Source organism: Xenopus laevis, chromosome 8L (genome assembly GCF_017654675.1).
Source record: "Xenopus laevis strain J_2021 chromosome 8L, Xenopus_laevis_v10.1, whole genome shotgun sequence".
NCBI lineage: Eukaryota > Metazoa > Chordata > Amphibia > Anura > Pipidae > Xenopus > Xenopus laevis.
In genome coordinates, this window is record NC_054385.1 from 122,585,382 (window position 1) to 122,607,362 (window position 21,981).

General features: G+C 41.9%; 1 protein-coding gene across 10 annotated transcripts in view; it reads left to right on the top strand.

Annotated features, from left to right (window-relative positions):
- dapk2.L (death-associated protein kinase 2 L homeolog) overlaps positions 1-20,897 on the top strand; it is a 78,616-nt gene extending 57,719 nt beyond the window's left edge. For 8 of the 10 annotated variants that reach the window (XM_018229151.2, XM_018229154.2, XM_018229152.2 and 5 more), the window contains 11 exon segments: positions 2,822-2,946; positions 9,469-9,690; positions 12,530-12,668; positions 14,720-14,849; positions 15,191-15,239; positions 15,686-15,712; positions 16,606-16,758; positions 17,287-17,332; positions 17,851-17,940; positions 18,182-18,265; positions 20,219-20,897. In XM_018229151.2, coding sequence (XP_018084640.1) covers positions 2,822-2,946; positions 9,469-9,690; positions 12,530-12,668; positions 14,720-14,849; positions 15,191-15,239; positions 15,686-15,712; positions 16,606-16,758; positions 17,287-17,332; positions 17,851-17,940; positions 18,182-18,265; positions 20,219-20,299 — 1,146 coding nt within the window. In that variant the 3' untranslated portion in view covers positions 20,300-20,897. 10 annotated transcript variants of the gene reach the window in all.
- Positions 20,898-21,981: the final 1,084 nt, after the last annotated feature.

Below are 21,981 nucleotides of genomic sequence, written 5' to 3' on the forward strand. Positions count from 1 at the left end.
ATAGATTTTGTTTGCATGTGAAGAAAATTGTAGTAATAGTAAAATTGTAATAATAGTAAAATTGTAGTAATAGTAAAATTGTAGTGATAGTGAAATTGTAGTAATAGTAAATGGCAAACAAAATGGTTGGATTTTTTTTTACTGTTTTTTTTTTTAGTAAACCTGTCTCTTAGTTATGTTAATTTGAAAGCTGATCTGGGTGTTTTCTGGTCTGATGATGACTTAAGAAACTCTTTTCAGTTAAATAGTATAATGGGAGTTTGTAGCCCAGAGGGGATTTCCACACCGGTTCCGCACAATCATCAGATGGAGGGAAAGGAGCCAGGTGTAACCAGGAAACTTGCGGAGCATTTCTTAAATACAAAAGAAGCAGCAGTATCTCTGTCCTTCTACAGAACATCTCAGATGTTGATCCATTTTAGTGCTTCATAGCTGTTGTGAAGGACAGGACATTCCTCTTGGACTGACCAGGGTTCTTTTTTATGGGATCATATTTTGTTGAGTGACCCTCTCTTCTGGATTCACAGTAGCACTCTAATCATTAGGTTCCATTTAGGAACCCTGAAACTGTTTTGAAATGGATACAAAGCCCCAATGGATCTCTCTACCTCTGAACCTCCATCTAAGAGTGTAGTTGTGTTCTTTGGAGACTAAGTAGTACAACCTATAGCAGCAGCTCTAAGGTAGGTGTATATCAGCTGACAATGAGGATTCTCTGAGCTTGAAGATTAAAGTAGGCATAGATTTCCATCCTGCCTGTTGCACTGTGAAACTGGAGGCTTTTGTAGAAGGCATTTGAGATTTAAGCCTTGATCTTGGCATCACTGCATTTCCAGGGCTGTCCTCCAACCTTTTACTGAGTTTTCTTTATCTATCACAATCTGCTTGTGTTCCTCTTTGATTGGATCCCACTGAGGGCTCCTAATGCTTGTGCCATTCACTCTAGTGCTCATCTTAAATACGTTTTAATATTCATATTCCTATAATTACTTGCACCTTTTCCTGTAAATGAGAAGTATGATTCCTTAGCATTACCTTATTCAATTAAATAAGTGCTGGTTAAAGTAAATAAAGTAGGAAGGGTTGGAGTACAGCGAAGGATAAAACTGCATGTCAAAGAGAATATTTTTAGAAGGAAGTGGGTGTAGTGACTTTTTATGGCCTTTTGTTCAGCGCTACTGCCGAATGATCTGATCTGACAGATTCGGCCAACACGTCAGATGAAGAGCTGGATCTTCCCATGTATGGCCATCTTAAGTAAGGGCAAATGTATTCATCTATTATCAGACACTATTTATAGTTTTGGAAAGGGGAAGCTCTTTTCTGTACAATGGTGACAAAAAAAAATAAAAACTGTACTCAGATCTGTAATTTAGGCCTTTGCTGCATACAGGTATTGGGTTACTCTTTAAAGCTGAGCTTCCATTGGCCCCTCACTTTCCTTAAGGGTCATAATGTAGTGGTTTATTTTCTGCCTAAGCAACCAGAGCCTGGCCAACCCCAAGAAAGGCCTTGTTAAAGGGCATTCATTTAAAGGGAAAATATACCCTATTTTTGACATGAGCTCATTCTGTTGGGGTTATGTAGAAAAGTTGCATACACGCTATCTGAACTTTCAGAAAGAAATATAAATGTATTTTCCAGCACTTTCCAGAATCCAGAACTTTACAATGAAACAAGGTGAGGTGGGGATGCATTACACTGTGAGCCTAAGGGATGTTGGGAAATGGTTCATGGTTTCCCTTCAATCGGTTTCCCTTAAAGGGATCCTGTCATCGGAAAACATGTTTTTTTTTTAAACGCATCAGTTAATAGTGCTACTCCAGCAGAATTCTGCACTGAAATCCATTTCTCAAAAGAGCAAACAGATTTTTTTATATTCAATTTTGAAATCTGACATGGGGCTAGACATATTGTCAATTTCCCAGCTGCCCCTGGTCATGTGACTTGTGCCTGCACTTTAGGAGAGAAATGCTTTCTGGCAGGCTGCTGTTTTTCCTTCTCAATGTAACAGAATGTGTCTCAGTGGGACTTGGGTTTTACTACTGAGTGTTGTTCTTAGATCTACCAGGCAGCTGATATCTTGTGTTAGGGAGCTGCTATCTGGTTACCTTCCCATTGTTCTGTTGTTTTGCTGCTGGGGGGGGTTTGGAAGGGAGAGGGTGATCACTCCAACTTGCAGTAAAGAGTGACTGAAGTTTATTAGAGCACAAGTCACATGATTTGGGGCAGCTTGGGAAATTGACAATATGTCTAGCCCCATGTCAGATTTCAAAATTAAATATAAAAAAATCTGTTTGCTCTTTTGAGAAATGGATTTCAGTGCAGAATTCTGCTGGAGCAGCACTATTAACTGATTCATTTTGAAAAGGGAGATATATATTCTCTTGAATGTGCAATCACTTTGCAAATCAATACAGCCCAGTAACTGGTATATACCAGAAGGGCCTCTGATTTTTCATATGATTTAGTAACAATAACTGACATCATTAGCTTTGGGTGTTTGGTCTTGGAGGCTTTGCTTTTCCGGGGATCTGTACAAATAATCAGCCGGGAGATAAGAGCTGGACTCTGGCTTTGAAATTGAAAACAGGAAACCTGTACCAGAGATTAGTCTGTGTCACATGGAGAAATGGGAGAATTCAGAACAAAACATTTTAGTCTGAATGTACTGAATGTACTGTGTGAATGTGGTAATTGATGAAGTCCCGCCGCAATTATAGTAAATGGGTTAATGGGCGAGATGCGCCAGATAACTGTAGCGAGAGATCAAAGCGACTCTCTGTTATTCTCATCTGTTATTTCCCTTCTCTTCCCAAAGTCTTCGCAGGGGGAGGACTATGAGGAAATAGTCAACTTGGAAGACGAAGTGTTCAATCCCAATATGACTTCATTTAAGCACGAAAATGTGGAGGACCTCTACGAATTGCTGGAGAAGTTGGGCAGGTAAGGATTCAGGGGAATATGGGCACAGAACTCTCTGCAGTGTGCAAAGTTTTACAAAGGCCACAATTAACTGGGTTTTTTTTGCACACTGGGGCTCATTTATAAGCACTGGGCATATTTGCACCCGGGCAGTAACCCATATCAACCAATCAGCTTGAACAGTGAAAGCAATTATCTGATTGGTTGCCATGAGTTACTGCCAGGTGCAAATTTGCCCATTGTTTATAAACAAGCCCCAGTGTGGGGTACGGGAAGATGACAGTGGGACTCCCTCCTATTTGGAGACCTTGTATCAAGTGCTGACAGTGCTAGCTTCAGATTGGGGGGTCCAGGGTCCACTGCAAGCCCCCCACAACCTCCCCAGGCCATCCCAGCTGCAACTTCCCCCCAGGACCCCATCCCAGCCACAGAATAAATTATTTCCTCTTCTCGCAGCCGCAATCAGGGTTGGGCAGAAGATCGCACAAGGTTCTAAGAGGAATGCAGGTCTGGGTTTGTGGGGCCCACCGGGAAAACATCTGGTGGGCCCCAGCCCTTGTGGGTCCCACCCTGGACAACGCTCGATCCAAGAAGAGTGTGTGGGGGAGGCACATAGGCATGGCCATAAAACATTCACACATACATTCCCTGTACCCCAAACACACAGCTGACAGTTGTAAAGCAACGGCTGACAGCTGGAGGAGGTATATATATACAGTGTATATATAAATATATATCCTCACTGAGAGTGTTATAGTATTATACAGAACAATGAGCTGATTCATATTCATGCCACTGAAATCAATTGGTTCCTATTACTAAACCCCTCTTGAGTCTAGAGACTTGTTAACATTCTTCCCTCGAAAATCCATATGAATCATTTATACAGTGCTGAATTATTTAACGGCCAAAGCGTCACCAGCAGCCAAAATCCTATGGAAAATAAGAACATAAAATTCTAGTGCTGGGCTCTGTTGTATATAAATCTGTGCAATATAATATGAATACATGCCAGCTCTTAAAGGGGAAGTCCATCCTAAACCTGTTTTTTTCCTAGTGCGATTCTAAGCAACTTTCCAATATATATATATATATATATATATATATATATATATATATATATATATATATTATATATATATATATATATATATATATATATATATATATATATATATATATATATATACATTTTTAACTGTCCAGTGGTTTTAACATTATGTAATTGCAATTAAAAGTAGTATTTGTTTATGCTTTTCTGTTTTCTGGTTCTAACTCATGAACAGTGTAGCAGAAGTCTGATCTCCTCCAGGTATGTTTATCAGCTGGCGCTTGCTACGTTGTCTCAGGAGTCAGAACCAGCAGGGAAAATAAGCAACCATAGAGAGATTCAAAGAATCTTATGGAAATATTTTCAGCTTCCAAGGATAATGAATTGTCATCCAAGAATAGAGGCAAAATGGATACCAGATGCTGATTTTGGCAAATTTTTAGGTTTGGACAGACCAGCCCACATTTATTGCTGCTCTGCACAGCTGGATCCAACAATAAAGATCAGGAGGGTCACATGACATACTTTAGAGACAACTGACTACCATAGAGATGAGGAAGTAGGCCCAAACCAGACCAGGAATGGGAAACACGGGGAATGAAACGCAATAAAACCCCACAACTATAGCTTCGTGGTGCCACAGATGGAAATGATCTACACTGGAGGGGGCAATTTATAGCCTCTCTTTACTAATAAAATAACTATGAGGACAGACTGTAATCCACATATGGTTCTCCTAAGATAATCTTCTAACAGGAACTAGGTCTTGGCAATGTTACGACTATGATGCTTTATAATTGTGCTGGATCCCTTTGTTCCAAACAATAATGTTTTAATAGAACTATTGTTCCCCGTACTGTCGCCTCTTGTGCCTCCAGCAGCTGCTGAACTTTAAATAGCACATCCAATTCACTAGAGCTCTACAAACTTTTCAGGTTCAGGTTCTCCTTGTGGTCCAACATTTGGTGGAACCCAGTGCCGGTCTTCAAATTCTCTTGGCACCCAATGGCCAGCACCCAGCAAGCCTAACCCACCTGCCTCTGACAATCACTTATAGCTAGGGTTGCCACCTTTCTGGGAAAACTTTACCGGCCAAGGTGGTGGCGGGTCCACGAGGGGCGGAACAGTGATGTCACAGGGGCGGGATCATGCCATTGAGGGGGCTGGCCGACCCTCGGAGTGTGGAATCGGTAAGTATTGTAGCTAGAAAGGGCCGGGCTGGGGTGGATCAGAGGCATGCTGGGAGCAGTTTGACTGGTGATCACAAATTGACCAGCAGCTACATTGCTGGTAGTGATGTGCGGCCTGATCCAGTACCCGCAGGAACCCGTGGGTCAGTCGGGTTTGGGGCGACCTCACACTCCTCTTCGCCACCTTCAAATGCCGGCTTCCGACTTTATAGCCGTGAGTCTGCTCACCCCGCCCTTTTGTTACATCATTGGCCGGGCAGGTCAGCGTGGGTCTATAAAAGGAACCTGGAAGTCGAATGCAGACGGGCGCGGGCAGAGTGAGGGTGGGTTAGGGTCGTTTGTTGGTCGGGGAAAACCTGACCTGCACATCACTAATTGCCGGTAAATTTGTAATACCGGCCATGGCCTTGGCTGGTATTTTACCGGCTAGGCCGGTGAAATTCCGGCCAGGTGGCAACCCTACTAATAGCAGCCCAGGTAACCACATAATGCCTCCCAAACCAGTCAATTAACTCACATCCACATACCTCCCAAATGTCCTGTTTTATGTGGGACAGTCCTGATTTTGACAGCTCAACCCACAGTCCCAGATTGTTACTGAAATGTCCCGACTTTCTCTTTGATCTCCTGCACTGAACAACCTGAAAAACATACAAAGTTTCTAAAGCTTAATTGGCTTTTGACAGAGAGCCCAGAAAATGTGGCAGGTGCACTTTCAATACTTTTGTAACAATTAAGATAAGCAAAGAAACAGTTGTAACCATTTAAAATAAGCAAAGAAACATTTGTAACAATTTAAGATAAGCAAAGAAACATTTGTAACAATGTAAGATAAGCAGGTCTCTTGTGGAAACTGTGACTTGCAGCTTAAAGGGCAATTCACCTTCATTAGCAAAATGTAATAACACATAAAAACCATAGAAATGTGATCAAATGAACATGGTAATTAGGGGGTGTGACCACAAAATGAGTGTTGTCAAAAATGTTTTTGTCCCTCTTTCTATTTCCAAAATATTTGATAGATATGCACCCACCTTGTGCCCCCCACTCTGTTACACCCTAGGCAGTCATCTATGCTGCCTACTCCTAGTTCCAGCCTTGGTTAGGCCTAGCCCCTTAGTTTACAACACAGTTATAGAAACATGGTAGTGATTTCCTATAGTTCAAGGGATATACAGGACAGTTTCCCTTTAGATTTCAACATCATTTATCATCATTAAAGGGGATGTAAAGGCAAAAAATATAATCCCATTTTTACTTTCTTTAATGAAAAAGAAACCTATTTCCAATATACTTTAATTAAAAAATGTGTACCGTTTTTATAATAAACCTTTCTGTACACAGGAAACTTCAGAGGGTCCCTAACTGCTCTGCAGGGAAACGATCAAAAATTCAAACGGCAGGGAGGAGCCTTACTTCCCAGCCATGCAGAACTCGAGCAACTTTGTTTGCTTCCCTGTAGAGCAGCCGCGACAGTGATTCGTATCCACAGCAAAACGGTACATATTTATTATTGCGATATGTTTCTTTTTCAGTTAATAAAGGTAAAAATGGAATTTTATTTTTGGCTTTACATCCCCTGTTTCCAACTCCAGCTGCAGGGACAAAAATCATGGAGCCAGATTCAAACAGATAAACTGGGATTCTATTTGGAGGATTATTTTGCTGGAGCCACTGGTTCTGCAGAGTTGGAGAAAGTTTGTATAAAACAATACAAAAACTATAAAATCCACATTAGATTACATGACAACACAGGACCCAGTGCAGTCTGTATATTCTGATTATTAATCAGTCTTGTTGTATCGGCTTTTGGCAGATATTATTTGACATGTGCTGTTTTGATGATTTACGGCAATCCCTAATCTTAACCTCCCAAATGAAGCCCAGACCACACTGAGCATGTGCACAGTCTTGGTCTTGCAAATATGTTTAACAAAGTTACAAGATGGTGACCCCCTGCAGCCAACTTTGAAAGCATAAATTATTTGTTTGATTAGGCTTGTGGTGCAGTAAGTTTATGTTTAGTATACAAAATACAGCATTTCTAGCCTAATTCTATTTTAGACTTTAGTTTCCCTTTAACCATCAGGCCTGACCCCCTTCCTCTTGGAGTCAACCCTAGAGTTTGGGAGTTTGGAACATGGTGATGGTGGTGATCCAACCACATCTGGAATGCTACGAGTTGGAGGTCTTTTGATCAGCATTCTGTCGGTCTCTAAATAATCTGCTTTGAGCAAAGTGGAGTCAGGTTTAGTGATGACAGGAGCAATGAGGGTCAACGGGGGACTGAGCACAGACTATTGGTGTGTTATACAGATAAAACGTAACAGATGGTGGGGGGGGTGTTAAAAACAGGAAATGTTTCTCTATAGATTCCTGTTGTTTGTTGTGTTCTGTGTGTGCTCAGTCACTGGCTAACCACTTCTCCTGTGCTCCTGATACAGTGACGTGCTCTGGGTGCTGGGAATGGCGCCTCGCTAATAATTTATGTTGCAGAAAAATCATTTTCATAAACACATATTAAAAGTGATTCTCAGTGAGCCCCCGTGCCTCCTTAGCTTAGTCACCACTGTAAGTCTGTATCAGTAGTCATCTCTCCTGTTTCCACAATGTCCTTCATGTTCTGTGATTAATAGACCCCCGCAGCAGAAGGAGAATAACGGAAGTGTGTGAACTGAAGCGCTTGATTTCTGTTACATAGCTTCTGTTGTAATTACATTTATATATAACTTGTAGTATCCTTGATCACCCACCCAAAAGTACAGTATGGCGATTTTTTTGTTTGTCAGTAACTAGTAGGGTTGCCAACTTTGCTGGAAAAAAAATACCAGCCTTCCTTTATATTTATCTTTTTTCCCTACTAATAACATTGGGATCAACCATCATTTTTACCGGGCAGGCCGGGAAAATACCGGCCAGGTGGCAACCCTAGTAACTAGCCATTATAAATTCCTATAATTGAGAAGCCACAGAAGTATGGTATTAACGGATGTAGCCTGAACATGGCACCTAAGTATCTTAAACCGGTAATATATGGCCTATTATACCCCTTCAGATCAAGATGGTAGCACAGTATTTTCCCATGTATGGTGAGGTCTGGGCACACAGGGGCTGCCACATCAGGGTCCCCAATGCCCATGGGCCTCCTCTCCAGTTGAAAATTCCCTGTGCACATCATTTCTTCTTGCGATTTGGCAGGGTGGAGATCAGGAGCACAGAAAACAAGAAGGCTGCAGGCTGTGTGGAGTGGGTCTGGGCTAGGGTTGCCACCTTTTTTCGAAAAAAATACCGGCCTTCCTATATTTTTAGATTTTTTCCCTATTAATAACATTTTTAAGCATCATTTTTACTGGTCAGGCCGGTAAAATACTGGTCAGGTGGCAACCCTACTCTAGGCAACGAAATGCAGATGCACACCTGGTCCCTCTTCAATGTACACGGTGCATGGGGCATAGGAGGACGGCACCTCCAGCAAGTGATACGAAACAAAGTACTCCAGCACACATAATCTGCTCAAGGGTTATTACCCGTGTTTAATGTCAAGCCAAAAAGGTTACAACGTTTCGGGGGGGTAACCCTTCGTCAGGTGCCTGACGAAGGGGTACACCCTTTTGGCTTGACATTAAACACGGGTAATAACCCTTGAGCAGATTAATTGAGCTGGAGTACCTTGTTTTGTAATCCTAGTCTAGGCACATGGGGGCTGGAGCCCACCTGGTTTTTTTCTGCTGTCCCACCGACCCAGTCTGACCCTGTGTATGGGGTCTGCTTGACAGCCAATAACCATTCAGATATCTAATGGACAGATTAGAAAAGGACCACTGACAAACTAATGCAGTCCTCTCCTGGCAAACCTGCATAAACCCTCATTGGCCTAGGCCCTAGCTTGTGGCAAAATCAGGCCAAGGTGGACCTTCTAGATCAGTGATCCCCATCCAGTGGCACGTGGGCAACATGTTGCTCACCGACCCCTTGGATGTTGCGCTCAGTGTCCTCAAAGCAGGTGCTTATTTTTTATTTCCAGGCCTGGAGGCAGTTGCATAAAACCCAGGTGTACTGCCAAATAGAGTCTCCTGTAGGCTGCCACTGCCAGTCCATATAAGGTCTACCAAATAGCCATCCACAGCCCTTATTTGGCATCCCAAGGGACTTTCGTTGTGTTGCTTCCCAACTCACTGGTAAAAAAGTTAAAGGACCCCTGTTCTAGCAAGATCACATTACTGCATATCATTTGTATTCAAGTTTCTAATCCATTAGCACTGTATGCAGAACACAGTTCTGATATATCTACTGTCTTTCCAGCGGTCATTTTGGCGTGGTGAAGAAATGCAGGCAAAAAAGCACTGGGACCTATTTCGCCGGCAAGTTTATAAAGACACGGAAATGTAAAGGCAGCCGCCTGGGTCTCGACCGGGACCAGATTGAAAGGGAGGTGTTTATCCTGCAGCAGCTGGAACACCCCAACATCATGAGGCTTCATGACGTCTTCGCAAGCAAAGCTGAAATGGTGCTGATCTTAGAACTGTAAGTGGAACCGATTATTCTTCCTCATACTCCCCTAGTCCCCTTGGCTCAACTACTGGATTTCACAGAAACTATAGATATCCAAGGATTGCAACCTTTCAAGCTTCCACTCTAGCCAAGGACCCTTGGTGCCTAGCCAATGTCCTGTTGTACCAATTGTACAAAACTAAAACTAGACATAAACAAATCAACTTGCTTGGCAGGGTCACCAAGCAAGGAGATCCTCATCCAATTTGGTAACCTAGGAGGTGAGCCAGATCAGACACATGCAGTTATGTGGCCAACATTAATATCACATGGGTGATCAATGTAGAAGACCATTAAGTAAGGATCATATCTCATGATCTATCATCTCAGGCCCCTTTATGTGTTGTTTAGCTGTACTGATCAATATGACATATTGGTTAGGGATGCCATTGTTTTGGACCCACACAGACCAATATGTTTTGATATTAGTGTCCCACAGATGCTCGGGTTCCTCAGATCCTCAGAAAGTCTAAAATAAAATTATCCATTGTAGGGCTACATAATTAAAAAGGGGTCAGTTTAGGTCTTCGAAAGCCAGCTGGCAGCAACAGATTAGGCCGAAAGAGCCTCATTTTCCTCATCTGCAAGTGAAATGCAGAAATCGATCTTGTTTTCAAGCCGGGTGACATTTGGTTTATCAGTGTGGAGCCGCGTGTGTCTCTGCAAACATGCCGTAAGTGTGTGATTATGGGATGTCAGGCTTATTTTAGAGGGTTCATAAAACAAATGGTTAGAACCTCTAATCAATATTGTATGAAGATAAATCCGTCCACTGGAGAAGATCTGAATAGCAAATCATTTTATAGAGAGCAAGGAGCAGTTCCAGCACGTTTTATTGATTTGTTTGGCATTTGTGTGCGGTCATGTTGCCTCTGCATGCTATTTCTGGGCTTGTGAGCATTGTGCTATATCTTTCAATACTTCTCTCCTTTCGGTACTCTCTCTTTCCCATTAAAGGGACATTACCATTCCCTAAGTAACTGCTGGAGCATCACAACAGATTCTTTCAGTAGGTAACATCATCAGAGGGTTAAGATGGGACAGGGTACATTAACTCCATAAAGTCACTTCCTTAGTTGTGATTGACACCATTGGCCAGATTGGTTCTTACAATGGCCCGCCTGGCCTATAATCTGATTGGCCCTTCTGGAAGCTGCCTTTGTGGTTGGCAGTAGGAATCAAACCCTGTTCTGCATTTACGACAGGGGCTTTTCCCTGTTAAAGGGGAAGTATAAGTTTCATATTAAATATGTTGCCGATGGATATATTCTAAGCAACTGTAACACTTTTTTTAGAGTAGTCTTCAGCTCCTCCATGGGTAGGACACATGCCACATGCTACTCCATCTCTCAGCTGGACCCCAATGTAGTATTGGAGAGAAGAGTCTTCAAGCTGATACACCAACACTTCACTGGTCTTCACAATAACTCAGGCACCCGGTGGTTTTTAAAATCAGTAACAGGAACTTTAATGCTGAACTGAATCTTTAGGAGAAGAGGTACTTGTCACATGCATTATGGTTGGAGTCCCTTCTGTGGTGTGTGTAGCCTGAGGATTAACCCCACACCATCTCCTCAGTGGAACACAGAGCTGTGCTTACTACTTATCCTATCTCTGCCTCACTCTCCTAGAGCATGTCGTAATGATAGCTACAATCATTCTTTGTGGGAACTCAGTAGTTTATAAATGGTAAGGGAACCAAGGTTTTCTCCTCTATTGAGGAGGGTGGATGGTAGAGAGGAACTTGAGGCAGGAGAATTAAGGGTCAGGGCACACGCTCAGATTTGGGGAGATTAGTTGCCCAGCAACAAATTTCCCCTTCAGAACTGCCTCCCTTTGGCTAGAATGTAAAACGCTCACGAGGAAACTTCGGGCAACTTTGGAAAACGAAGCGCTACAAGTGCCATCCCGTCGGTGATTTACATTCTAGCCAAAGGGAGGCAGTTCGGGGAGATTAGAGAAGAGGAGATTTGTCGCTGGACAAATAATCTCCCCAAATCTGAGCGTGTGTCCTGACCCTTAAGTCTCCTGCCTCAAGTTCCTCTCTACCATCCACCCTCCTCAATAGAGGAGAAAACCTTGGTTCCCTTACCATTTATAAACTACTGAGGTCATGGAGAGGCTCCTGTAAATAAGGGCTCACCCCTGCCCTATATCACTGGTGTAGGCTCAGGCCCAGGATAAAAACATGTTGTGTGGGCCCACTCCCTTCTTTGCAAATAAACAATAATAATCTCTCTGGGATTACTGGAGAATCAGCTGTACCAAAAATGTGTTTTTGTTTATGGACCCTTTTGTGCATTACATGAACATGTGGTTTAAACGCCTTCTAGCTAAGAGAGAGCAGTTACATGCCTATGAGATTGCCTCAGATCTGGCCAGTCAGAATAAAAGACTATAACTCTAGACTTGTGGAGCTGATCCTTCTGTGAGTTCTTGGAGCAGTGGATTTAGCGAGGCTCAGGCTGAAGCCCATTTAGGGTGAGAGGTGGCGAGAATCCATGCTTGCTGTCCTAGATATACATGAAAGCCCTGCTTGAAGGTCAGTTAGGGTGAGACTTGGGGTGTCCTAGATACTATTGAAACAATGTCTGCATGACTGATACTGTACAGGGTTTCCTATATTTTTAACCTTGTAAATCACTAAAGGGGTCCCTAAAGGTGGGCTTGATCTTAAAAAAGTGCAACACTGTTCTAGACAGTGTTGTTACCACATTCTCCATCAATCAGGCCTCAGTTGTCCACCTTATCCAAGTCAAATAATTTGGTAGACACTGTGATTAATCCCTATTGGTGTCTACTTGTTGTGCAGGATCCGAGGTGGAGAGCTCTTTGACTTCATAGCTGAGAAGGAAGCCCTGTCAGAAGAGGATGCCATAGAGTTCTTGGAGCAGATACTGAAAGGAGTGACCTACATGCACACCTGCAACATTGCTCACTTGGACCTGAAGGTATAACATCTCGTTTTGCTTGAATTCATTGTGTAACTGGAAATACATGTTTTGTCAGTTTTAGGCTTTGTCAGCCAACTTACAGGGAATTGTTAAAATAGTACTACCACAGTGCCACCTGGTGGCCAGGAAAGATGAGTAGCATTTTATGAAATATTATGTTGCACTGAGTATTAAAATGCTTAAAGTATCCCCTACTGTAAATGATAAGGATATTAGAAGTCACTGAGGGGTTGTTCTGTGACCATATAAAGGCACAAGGCTGCAGGCTGAGTTATACAGGGAACTCTGAGTATCACTCATGTATTATAAGGGATAATATACCCCCTACTGTAAATGATAAGGATATTAGAAGTCACTGAGTTCTGTGACCATATAAAGGCACAAGGCTGCAGGCTGAGTTATACAGGGAACTCTGAGTATCACTCATGTATTATAAGGGATAATGTACCCCCTACTGTAAATGATAAGGATATTAGAAGTCACTGAGGGGTTGTTCTGTGACCATATAAAGGCACAAGGCTGCAGGCTGAGTTATACAGGGAACTCTGAGTATCACTCATGTATTATAAGGGATAATTTACCCCCTACTGAAAATGATAAGGATATTAGAAGTCACTGAGGAGTTCTGTGACCATACAAAGACACAAGTTTGCAGGCTGAGTTATACAGGGAACTCTGAGTATCACCCATGTATTATAAGGGATAATGTACCCCCTACTGTAAATGATAAGGAAATCATAAGTCACTGAGGGGTTCTTTGACCATATAAAGGCACAAGGCTGCAGGCTGAGTTATACAGGGAACTCTGAGTATCACTCATGTATTATAAGGGATAATGTACCCCCTACTGTAAATGATAAGGATTTTAGAAGTCACTGAGGGGTTGTTCTGTGACCATATAAAGGCACAAGGCTGCAGGCTGAGTTATACAGGGAACTCTGAGTATCACTCATGTATTATAAGGATTAATGAAGCCTCTACTGTACTGTAAATGATAAGGATATTAGAAGTCACTGAGGGGTTCTGTGACCATATAAAGGCACAAGGCTGCAGGCTGAGTTATACAGGGAACTCTGAGTATCACTCATGTATTATAAGGGATAATGTACCCCCTACTGTAAATGATAAGGATATTAGAAGTCACTGAGGGGTTGTTCTGTGACCATATAAGGACACAAGGCTGCAGGCTGAGTTATACAGGGAACTCTGAGTATCACTTATGTATTATAAGGGATAATGTACCCCCTACTGTAAATGATAAGGATATAAGAAGTCACTGAGGGGTTGTTCTGTGACCATATAAAGGCACAAGGCTGCAGGCTGAGTTATACAGGGAACTCTGAGTATCACTCATGTATTATAAGGATTAATGAAGCCTCTACTGTACTGTAAATGATAAGGATATTAGAAGTCACTGAGGGGTTCTGTGACCATATAAAGGCACAAGGCTGCAGGCTGAGTTATACAGGGAACTCTGAGTATCACTTATGTATTATAAGGGATAATGTACCCCCTACTGTAAATGATAAGGCTATTAGAAGTCACTGAGGGGTTGTTCTGTGACCATACAAAGGCACAAGGCTGCAGGCTGAGTTATACAGGGAACTCTGAGTATCACTCCTATTATAAGGGATAATGAACCCCCTACTGTAAATGATAAGGATATTAGAAGTCACTGAGGGGTTGTTCTGTGACCATATAAAGGCACAAGGCTGCAGGCTGAGTTATACAGGGAACTCTGAGTATCACTCATGTATTATAAGGGATAATATACCCCCTACTGTAAATGATAAGGATATTAGAAGTCACTGAGGGGTTGTTCTGTGACCATACAAAGGCACAAGGCTGCAGGCTGAGTTATACAGGGAACTCTGAGTATCACTCATGTATTAAGTGTGGGCTCTTAGTGAAGCTACATGTGTGATTTTCTTTTGCATTTGGAATTACTAAATCATTTCACTAGTGCTAAATGTTTAGATAGAGAACTTTTCATGCAGTTTGTGTTCAGATATTTACCCGCTCTACTATTTTTTCTCTTCTCCAACAAGCCTGAAAACATTATGCTGCAAGAGAAGGATGTGCCCCATCCCAAGATCAAGATCATAGACTTTGGCTTGGCTCAGAAGATTGAAGATGGAGCTGTATTTAAAAGCCTGTGTGGGACACCCCAATATATAGGTAAGGTCACTGTCTGACAGCTCAGGATCTTATTGAAGGTACCAAACCATTCAAGTCCCAGATTGACTAGGGCAGGGAATGTCACACTTGTGGTTCTAGCCCTGCTGAAACAGCCCAGCTGAGCATGATGGGATCACTAAATAATTTCTGGAGAGAGTTAAAATATACAAACCTGGCAGCGCTTTGACTCACAACCAAGACACCCTTGCAGTCACCTATCAACTTCTAGAATCCAAAAGTAAATTGCAGAGGCATATTTTGACCCTTATGGAAGAGCACAGGCCCTGAAAGTACAACCCAGGATTAAATATCATCATTAACTTGGTGTCTTCATTCTGCAGCTCCTGAGGTCATAAACTACGAGCCACTTGGTCCCCCAACTGACATGTGGTGAGTACCAGTCTGCTATCTCTCTTGTTTATTGCCTCAAACTATCTTTGTCAGCAAGCAACTTTTGTGTTTTCATTATTTCATTCATTCTGCTGCCCCATAGTGGCTACTGGTGATCAGATCTACAGTTAAACTGTCCGCACATGCCCAGATTTGATTGGCTGGTCAACCATGGTCAACCATACTACCCAACCTTCTGGGCATTTATGTTACCTCTAGAGGGCTTGCTCTCATTACATGGATGATACATTAGAAGATGAGGAAAAGAGGGTCACCACAGCTTCTCCTTTCCTCCTGTCAAATCAACTTGCTATTGTAATTTGTACATGTACAAATTGCACACTGTCCACCCATTCAGCCGATATATGGTCACCTTCAAAGATGGTTTTAGAATATTTGAATTATCTGATATTTTTTTCAAGTTCTTTTTTTTTTGTGTCTTATAGGAGTATTGGAGTTATCACATATATCTTGTAAGTATACTACTGTGAATTTGAATGTATTGTACATTGTCATGTTTGAGTGTGTGTGAGAGAGCAGTTGCCTTGGCAGTCATAATTTTGGACCTGCCTAATTCTGGTAAAATTCTGCAGATTCACGGTCCCTGACTGAATAGCCAAGTAATTCATTATCAGGTAACTTGTAGCAGGGAGCAAGAAACTGCTAAACTGTCCTTGAGTCCATTGGTAATATGGTGTTAACAACACTCTGGCCTTGGAATCAATGGGTACTGGGAATGGTTAATACTGGGCTAGGTAAGGTGTTAGTCCAGAAGTCTAAATTTTTCTGTGACCCCCATCAGGCCCCACATCTCAGGGTCTACCATACCTTAGAAGAAGGTGACAGAGATATGAAAACATTGCTGTATTTACAAGCAGTAAAAAATGTTGGCCTAAATAGCCCACAGACTGGGCAACCTCCAAGAAACTGATCTGCCCCCACCACCAGGAGGTCAGCATTTCCATTTGGGAACCACTTTTTGGTGTATCCTCAAGGCAATAAAATTTCTTTGGACATTTGCTTTATGTCACATGGTTAAATGAGGCTAAATTCTTTAGAAGACAAAGAGGTTATTGTACGATCCCCCTTATATATTTATACATAGTTATCATATCGTCTTCTCCAACGTGAACATCCCCAACTTGGCCAGTCTTTCCTCATAGCTAAGATTTTCAATACCTTTTACCAGCTTAGTTACCCTTCTCTGCACCCTCTCTAATTCAATAATGTCCCGTTAAACATAGACCTTGATTGTAGGTCAATATAATTACCCTACAGACAACTAAACAGTATCTCAAATGCCTATACTACCAATCTAGACTCAAATCATGCTAAGCTATGCATAATTGCCTATCTCTGATTCCAGGCTTAGCGGATTGTCACCCTTTCAAGGTGAGACAGACCAAGAGACATTGACGAATGTGGTGTCCGGGAACTATGAATTCGATGACCGCATCTTCAAACAGACCAGCGAGTTGGCCAAAGACTTCATACAGCAGCTATTGCTGAAGGATCCAAGGTACGCAGCTGGAATATAAAGCACCCTGACCACTTATTGGTTGATGGATTAGTGCAGATATATCAACAATTCCCAAACTGTTGGTCTGTCAAGAGCAGTGAAAAAACAGAGAAGCAGACTAATTTTGTGCCCTGAATACTGATAGAATCACAGGAGAGTGATTTAATGGCTGTGTCTTTAGAACTATAAGGCTTGTCGTGAACTGACGTTAGGTGTGTGGAGGGGGGCTGCACAAATTTTACAAGGTTAATTTTTATATCTATCTCAACCAAGTGTAGTTTGATGGCCCTTAAAACGTACTTATTCCATCATATGAAGCTTATCTAAATGACAATTTGGTGGTCTATCACATGGAGAGAGATTCCCGCATCCTCCACCAACTGAACATACATGTGGGCTTTGGTTGTATGGGTTCATATACCCTTTGCTCTACCTTTCTGAACATATGGGTGTGAATTTGGAGGGTCTGAATAGCATGGTATTATATATGTATATACCATATTGAGATACCCAATTTGTTTCATGTAGGGACCGAATGACCGCAGTAGAGTGTCTGATCCACCCATGGATTAAGGTGAGTGTTCCCAAGAGAGATGTATTGTTTTCTTTGTTTTAAATCTTTATATTAAACATCAGAAATGGGGGAAGTATCCAAGTGTAAAATGTTTCAAATTCAGAGCAATATGGTGGCACTCTATTTGCTTATACTTTTTGACCAGTGGCAGCCTTGGTTTAATATGCTTAAACTCACATATATACCTATAAAGTTTGGCTGATAAAGACTTCTAAAATCAACACTGTTCCTCCTTTGCCCTTTTCAGGGGCACCAAACTTGGCTGCCGACAAACCCCCTTTTATTATTTGCATTGGCTTCTAAACCCCAATACCTTCTTATGCAGAACCCAAGTGATATAGCAGCCCTAGCATAGAATTTTCCTTCAGAAAAAAAAAGACTGCCTGTTTGTAGCTAGTAGACACCTGGGGTAATGCAATAAAAAAATGTTTTAGGGTTGGGAGACATTATGAAATGTTCTCCCTGCAGTGGGGGAAACAGATAATTTACTAGAGTTCCTTTTTTGTTCCTCCCCACAGCCACTAAACAGAAAGCAAGCTGTGAACAGAAGCCGCTCATCTATCAACATGAAGAATTTTAAGAAATTTAATGCTAGACGGAAGTGGAAGGTGAGATTTGAGAGAAGGAGGGCATAGCCAAGCTAAAAGTGGATAATTTGTATACGTTTTTCCAAATGATGTGCAAGGGGAGAGTTTGCTTTCCTATTTTCCTTCAAATACTACTCTTAAACTTCCACCTGGTTTTAGCTATGGTTCCCAGCATCCTCACGCTGCTGGTGTCTTTTGGATTAGGACCATGTTACCTTCAGGACATCACAATAAATTGATGTCCCCTTGTCTTTCCATACAGCTTTCCTACAACATGGTATCTGCCTGTAACAGACTATGTCGCATGAAGCTGCTGTGCAACCCAATGAAGGATGAAGAAGAACTGGTAAGTAACCATCTGGACTATAACATCTTTTGAGAATGTTTTTTTACCTTAGATCAGTAAAGAATATACAGAAAATGCACACACCTATTTCTGTTATAATCCAGGCCCACAGATACATATGCAAATATTATTGATCCCCTACAATCTAGTTTCTACCTTCACCACTCTGTGGAATCAGCATTGACAAAATCTGGTGGACATTTCTCCTTAGCTTAGTCTTCTTTGTGATGCCTTCTAAACATTTGTTCTTGGTTTTCCTCTTGTTTCTCAACCACACGTTCAGTATCTCCTATTCAGATACTTGCTCCACTCCACTAGGCCTGTCTGATGGGGTACCACAAGGTACACTAATCACCTCCCCTCCTATTCTTCATATATACTTCACCCCTCAGCAAAGCATCTCATCGACTTTAGTACCAACTCTATTCTGTTGCCACTCATATAATTCCTTTATTACTTATCTCCCCCATTAAATACAGCCTTTATGCTGTATCATCATAGATGCTATATAAATAAATGATGATGATGTCGCCCCACTATATAGAATTGAACATAAGAGAACTTAATTTTCCCCCAAAATCTGCCTCACCTGAACCTAGGGTTACTACCTGGCCGGTATTTTACCGATCTGGCCGGAAAAATGATGGTTGATCCCAAGGTTATTAATAGGGAAAATATATAGGAAGGTCGGTATTTTTTTCCAGAAAAGGTGGCAACCCTACTTGATCCTGACATCTCCATATCCATAAACATCACCTCCATTACTTCTACCTCATAGGCCTCCAGCCTTGGTGATACATTTTATTCAGCCCCCATTTTATCCCCAACATCTGATACCTTTATCAGTCCTGTCTCCTTCTTCTAAATCATATTGCAATTACTTGACCCTTCCTCACTGCAGATGTCACCAAGGCTCATGTTCACACCTTTATAACTGCAACCCCTATTATCTGTTCTTCCACTCTACCGGCTCTCTCCACTGCAGTCAATGATAAACTCTTTCACCAGAAACATTTGTTACTACTACCAGCTGCTACTCTTCTGCCTCTCAACTCAGTTCCTCTACTGGCTTCCTATAGCTTCCAGGATTAAATGGCAACTCATACTAATCACATACTCAAAGTCTTGTACAAGCTTATTCCTCTTTACATCTATCAAACCATCCCCAACCACATTTCATGTTCATAACCTCCTATCCTGGAGATCCTTAGGACTTCTCCAGTGCAGCATCCATTTTTGGAATTCCCTTTCTTACTTCCGAAAACTCTAGCATTTCACAAATGCTGTTGTAGAAAAGCCAATGAAAACAGAATTGATTGCACACCTGTATCTCTGTATTAAATTTGGTTTTCTAGTGGGGAACTGCTGAGACCAACGTCTCCACTGACAGAACATTCCAACAGAACCTGAGTAAGTTCCACCAGTTAGGGTCACATCAGCAGCAGGTGTGGTACCAACCCTACATAGCAGGGTAGAAAAATAGGCAAGTTCTCCTGTAACTATAATTCCAGTACCGTTTTGTCACCACAATATATAAAAACCTTCTTTTGAAAATAAGTATTTATATTAATCCCAGAGAAGTGATAATCTTGTTACTATTCTTTATAACTGAGCCCAAGGTGAATTTTATTTCCATGGGGCGACAGACTCCATACCTGTGTGTTCACCCTTCATGCTGGGCTAGGAAAGGGTATGAGGTTGAGGTAGACTGGAAATACTGTTGACATTAGTACTCCAGTCTCCGGCTTAGTGTGAAGACTGAATACACAGCTCATCATTATAAGAGGTAGGAGGCCTCAGGTCGAGCACCCCAGGACAAGAAAATGACATCCTGGCACTTCATTTTAAACATGGGATAGAGAAGGGTAAAAACAATTTAGAGCCGGTTTACAATGATACAATCAGTTGACGTTTGGCAGAATATTCACAATATCTTGCGTTATGTTGTTTCAGAGGCAGTGTGAAAGTGACCAAGAGGACGAAAAAACCAAACCCGTAACACTTTTACGCAGGCGCTTGAGCAGCTGTTCTTGACCAGACTCTGTAATCTCCATCCTCAAGCATGTGCCGTCCTTTTCCTTATGTCGGCAGACAAGGAGTCCAGAGGAAGTCCCTCAAAGATGGGTTGCATGGAGAAACCACGAAGACTGAAGATGCATTGCTACTAAAGAGAGCCAAGTGGGGCAGTTGACAAGCTCCTTACACCCCACTAAACCTGACAACTTGCATGTGACTCCTTTAGGTTAACTCAATGCAAAATACCGGTTTGTCGCATGGCTTTACCCTATCAGTCGGAGGAATCCAGCAAACCTCTATGATTTCATCAACAGCAGAAAACCAAACCCGCCTGAGTCCGGACAGGAATATATGACCGAGTGCTTTTACTTTATCACAATGACATTATATATTATCATGTGACAATTGCATGTTTTCAGACCCTTCAGGGGAAACCAGTATTCCTCCCTCATAAAGAGATTATTTTATTAATGACGTTAACCTCCTCCTGTTTTTTTTCCCCTGAGTTTTTATGATTATTTTATTTCTGCTGAAACAAGTGGTTTTATAAGCCATTATTTTTGTGAAACTTGCATTTTCTCTTATTCACAGTAAAAATTTACATTTTTTAAAAAAATATTGTGTGTTGGTCTGTGTATTGGATAGTGTTAGACCAGTGATCCCCAACCAGTGGCTTGTGAACAGCATGTTGCTCCCCAACCTCTTGGATGTGACTTGGAGGAAGGTTTTTGTAGGTTGCCAACCCACATAGGGGTCTAGCAAATGACCAATCACAGCACTTATTTGGCACCCCAACTCCTTTTACATCTGAATGTTGCTCATGGATAAAAAATGTTGGGCAACCCAACCTAAACCTGCAAAGGATGCACCCAAATATTGAACCAAACTATATCTTTTATGCTCAGATTTGAGTGCTGTCAGGAAAATGGTATCTTTTGTCCACAAAAAGGTCTAAAAGTGGCCATACACTGCCAGATCTGCTTGTTTGGGTAGGTGCCCAAGTAAGAGAAAAATTAAACAGAGTAAAAAATAGAGCCCATCTAGACTCGATATAGACAGATTTTTGTGGTCAGTGTAGACCGATATGGTAGCTCCTTCCAACAGGTGTCGCCATTCCTCAAAGGCCCATTGAAAAGCCAACAATTCTCTGTTTTCAATGTCATAATTGGCTTAAGCAGACGAGATTTTTTTTTAGAGAAAAATGAACAGGGGTGCACGTTGTTGGTTATTGGATGCCTTTGAGAAAGGACTGCCCCTGCCCCAACCTCTGAGGCATCAACCTCTACAATAAAAGGTAAAATTGTATCGGGGTGACGAAGAATGGGGGCAGATACAAATTCCCTTTTCAGGAATTCAAAAGCTTGAAAAGTCTCGTGAGGCCACATACTTGGATCAGCGCCCTTCTTGGTTAGATCCGTGATTGGAGACACCACCAAAGAAAAGTTTTTAATAAATTGACGATAATAATTTGCAAAACATAAAAACCTTTGGATCGCACGAAAAGAAAGAGGCTGAGCCCAGTCCAATACGACCTTAACCTTCCCGGGATACATCTCTAATCCCTTGCCAGAAATGTTAAACCCCAAAAATTTGACAGAAGAAACCTCAAAGGTTCATTTTTCTCTGCACTCCAAAATGGAGACCTGCATTAACCCCATGATTACAGCGCTGGCTGGGCCCTCGCACACCTGTCTGGGGTC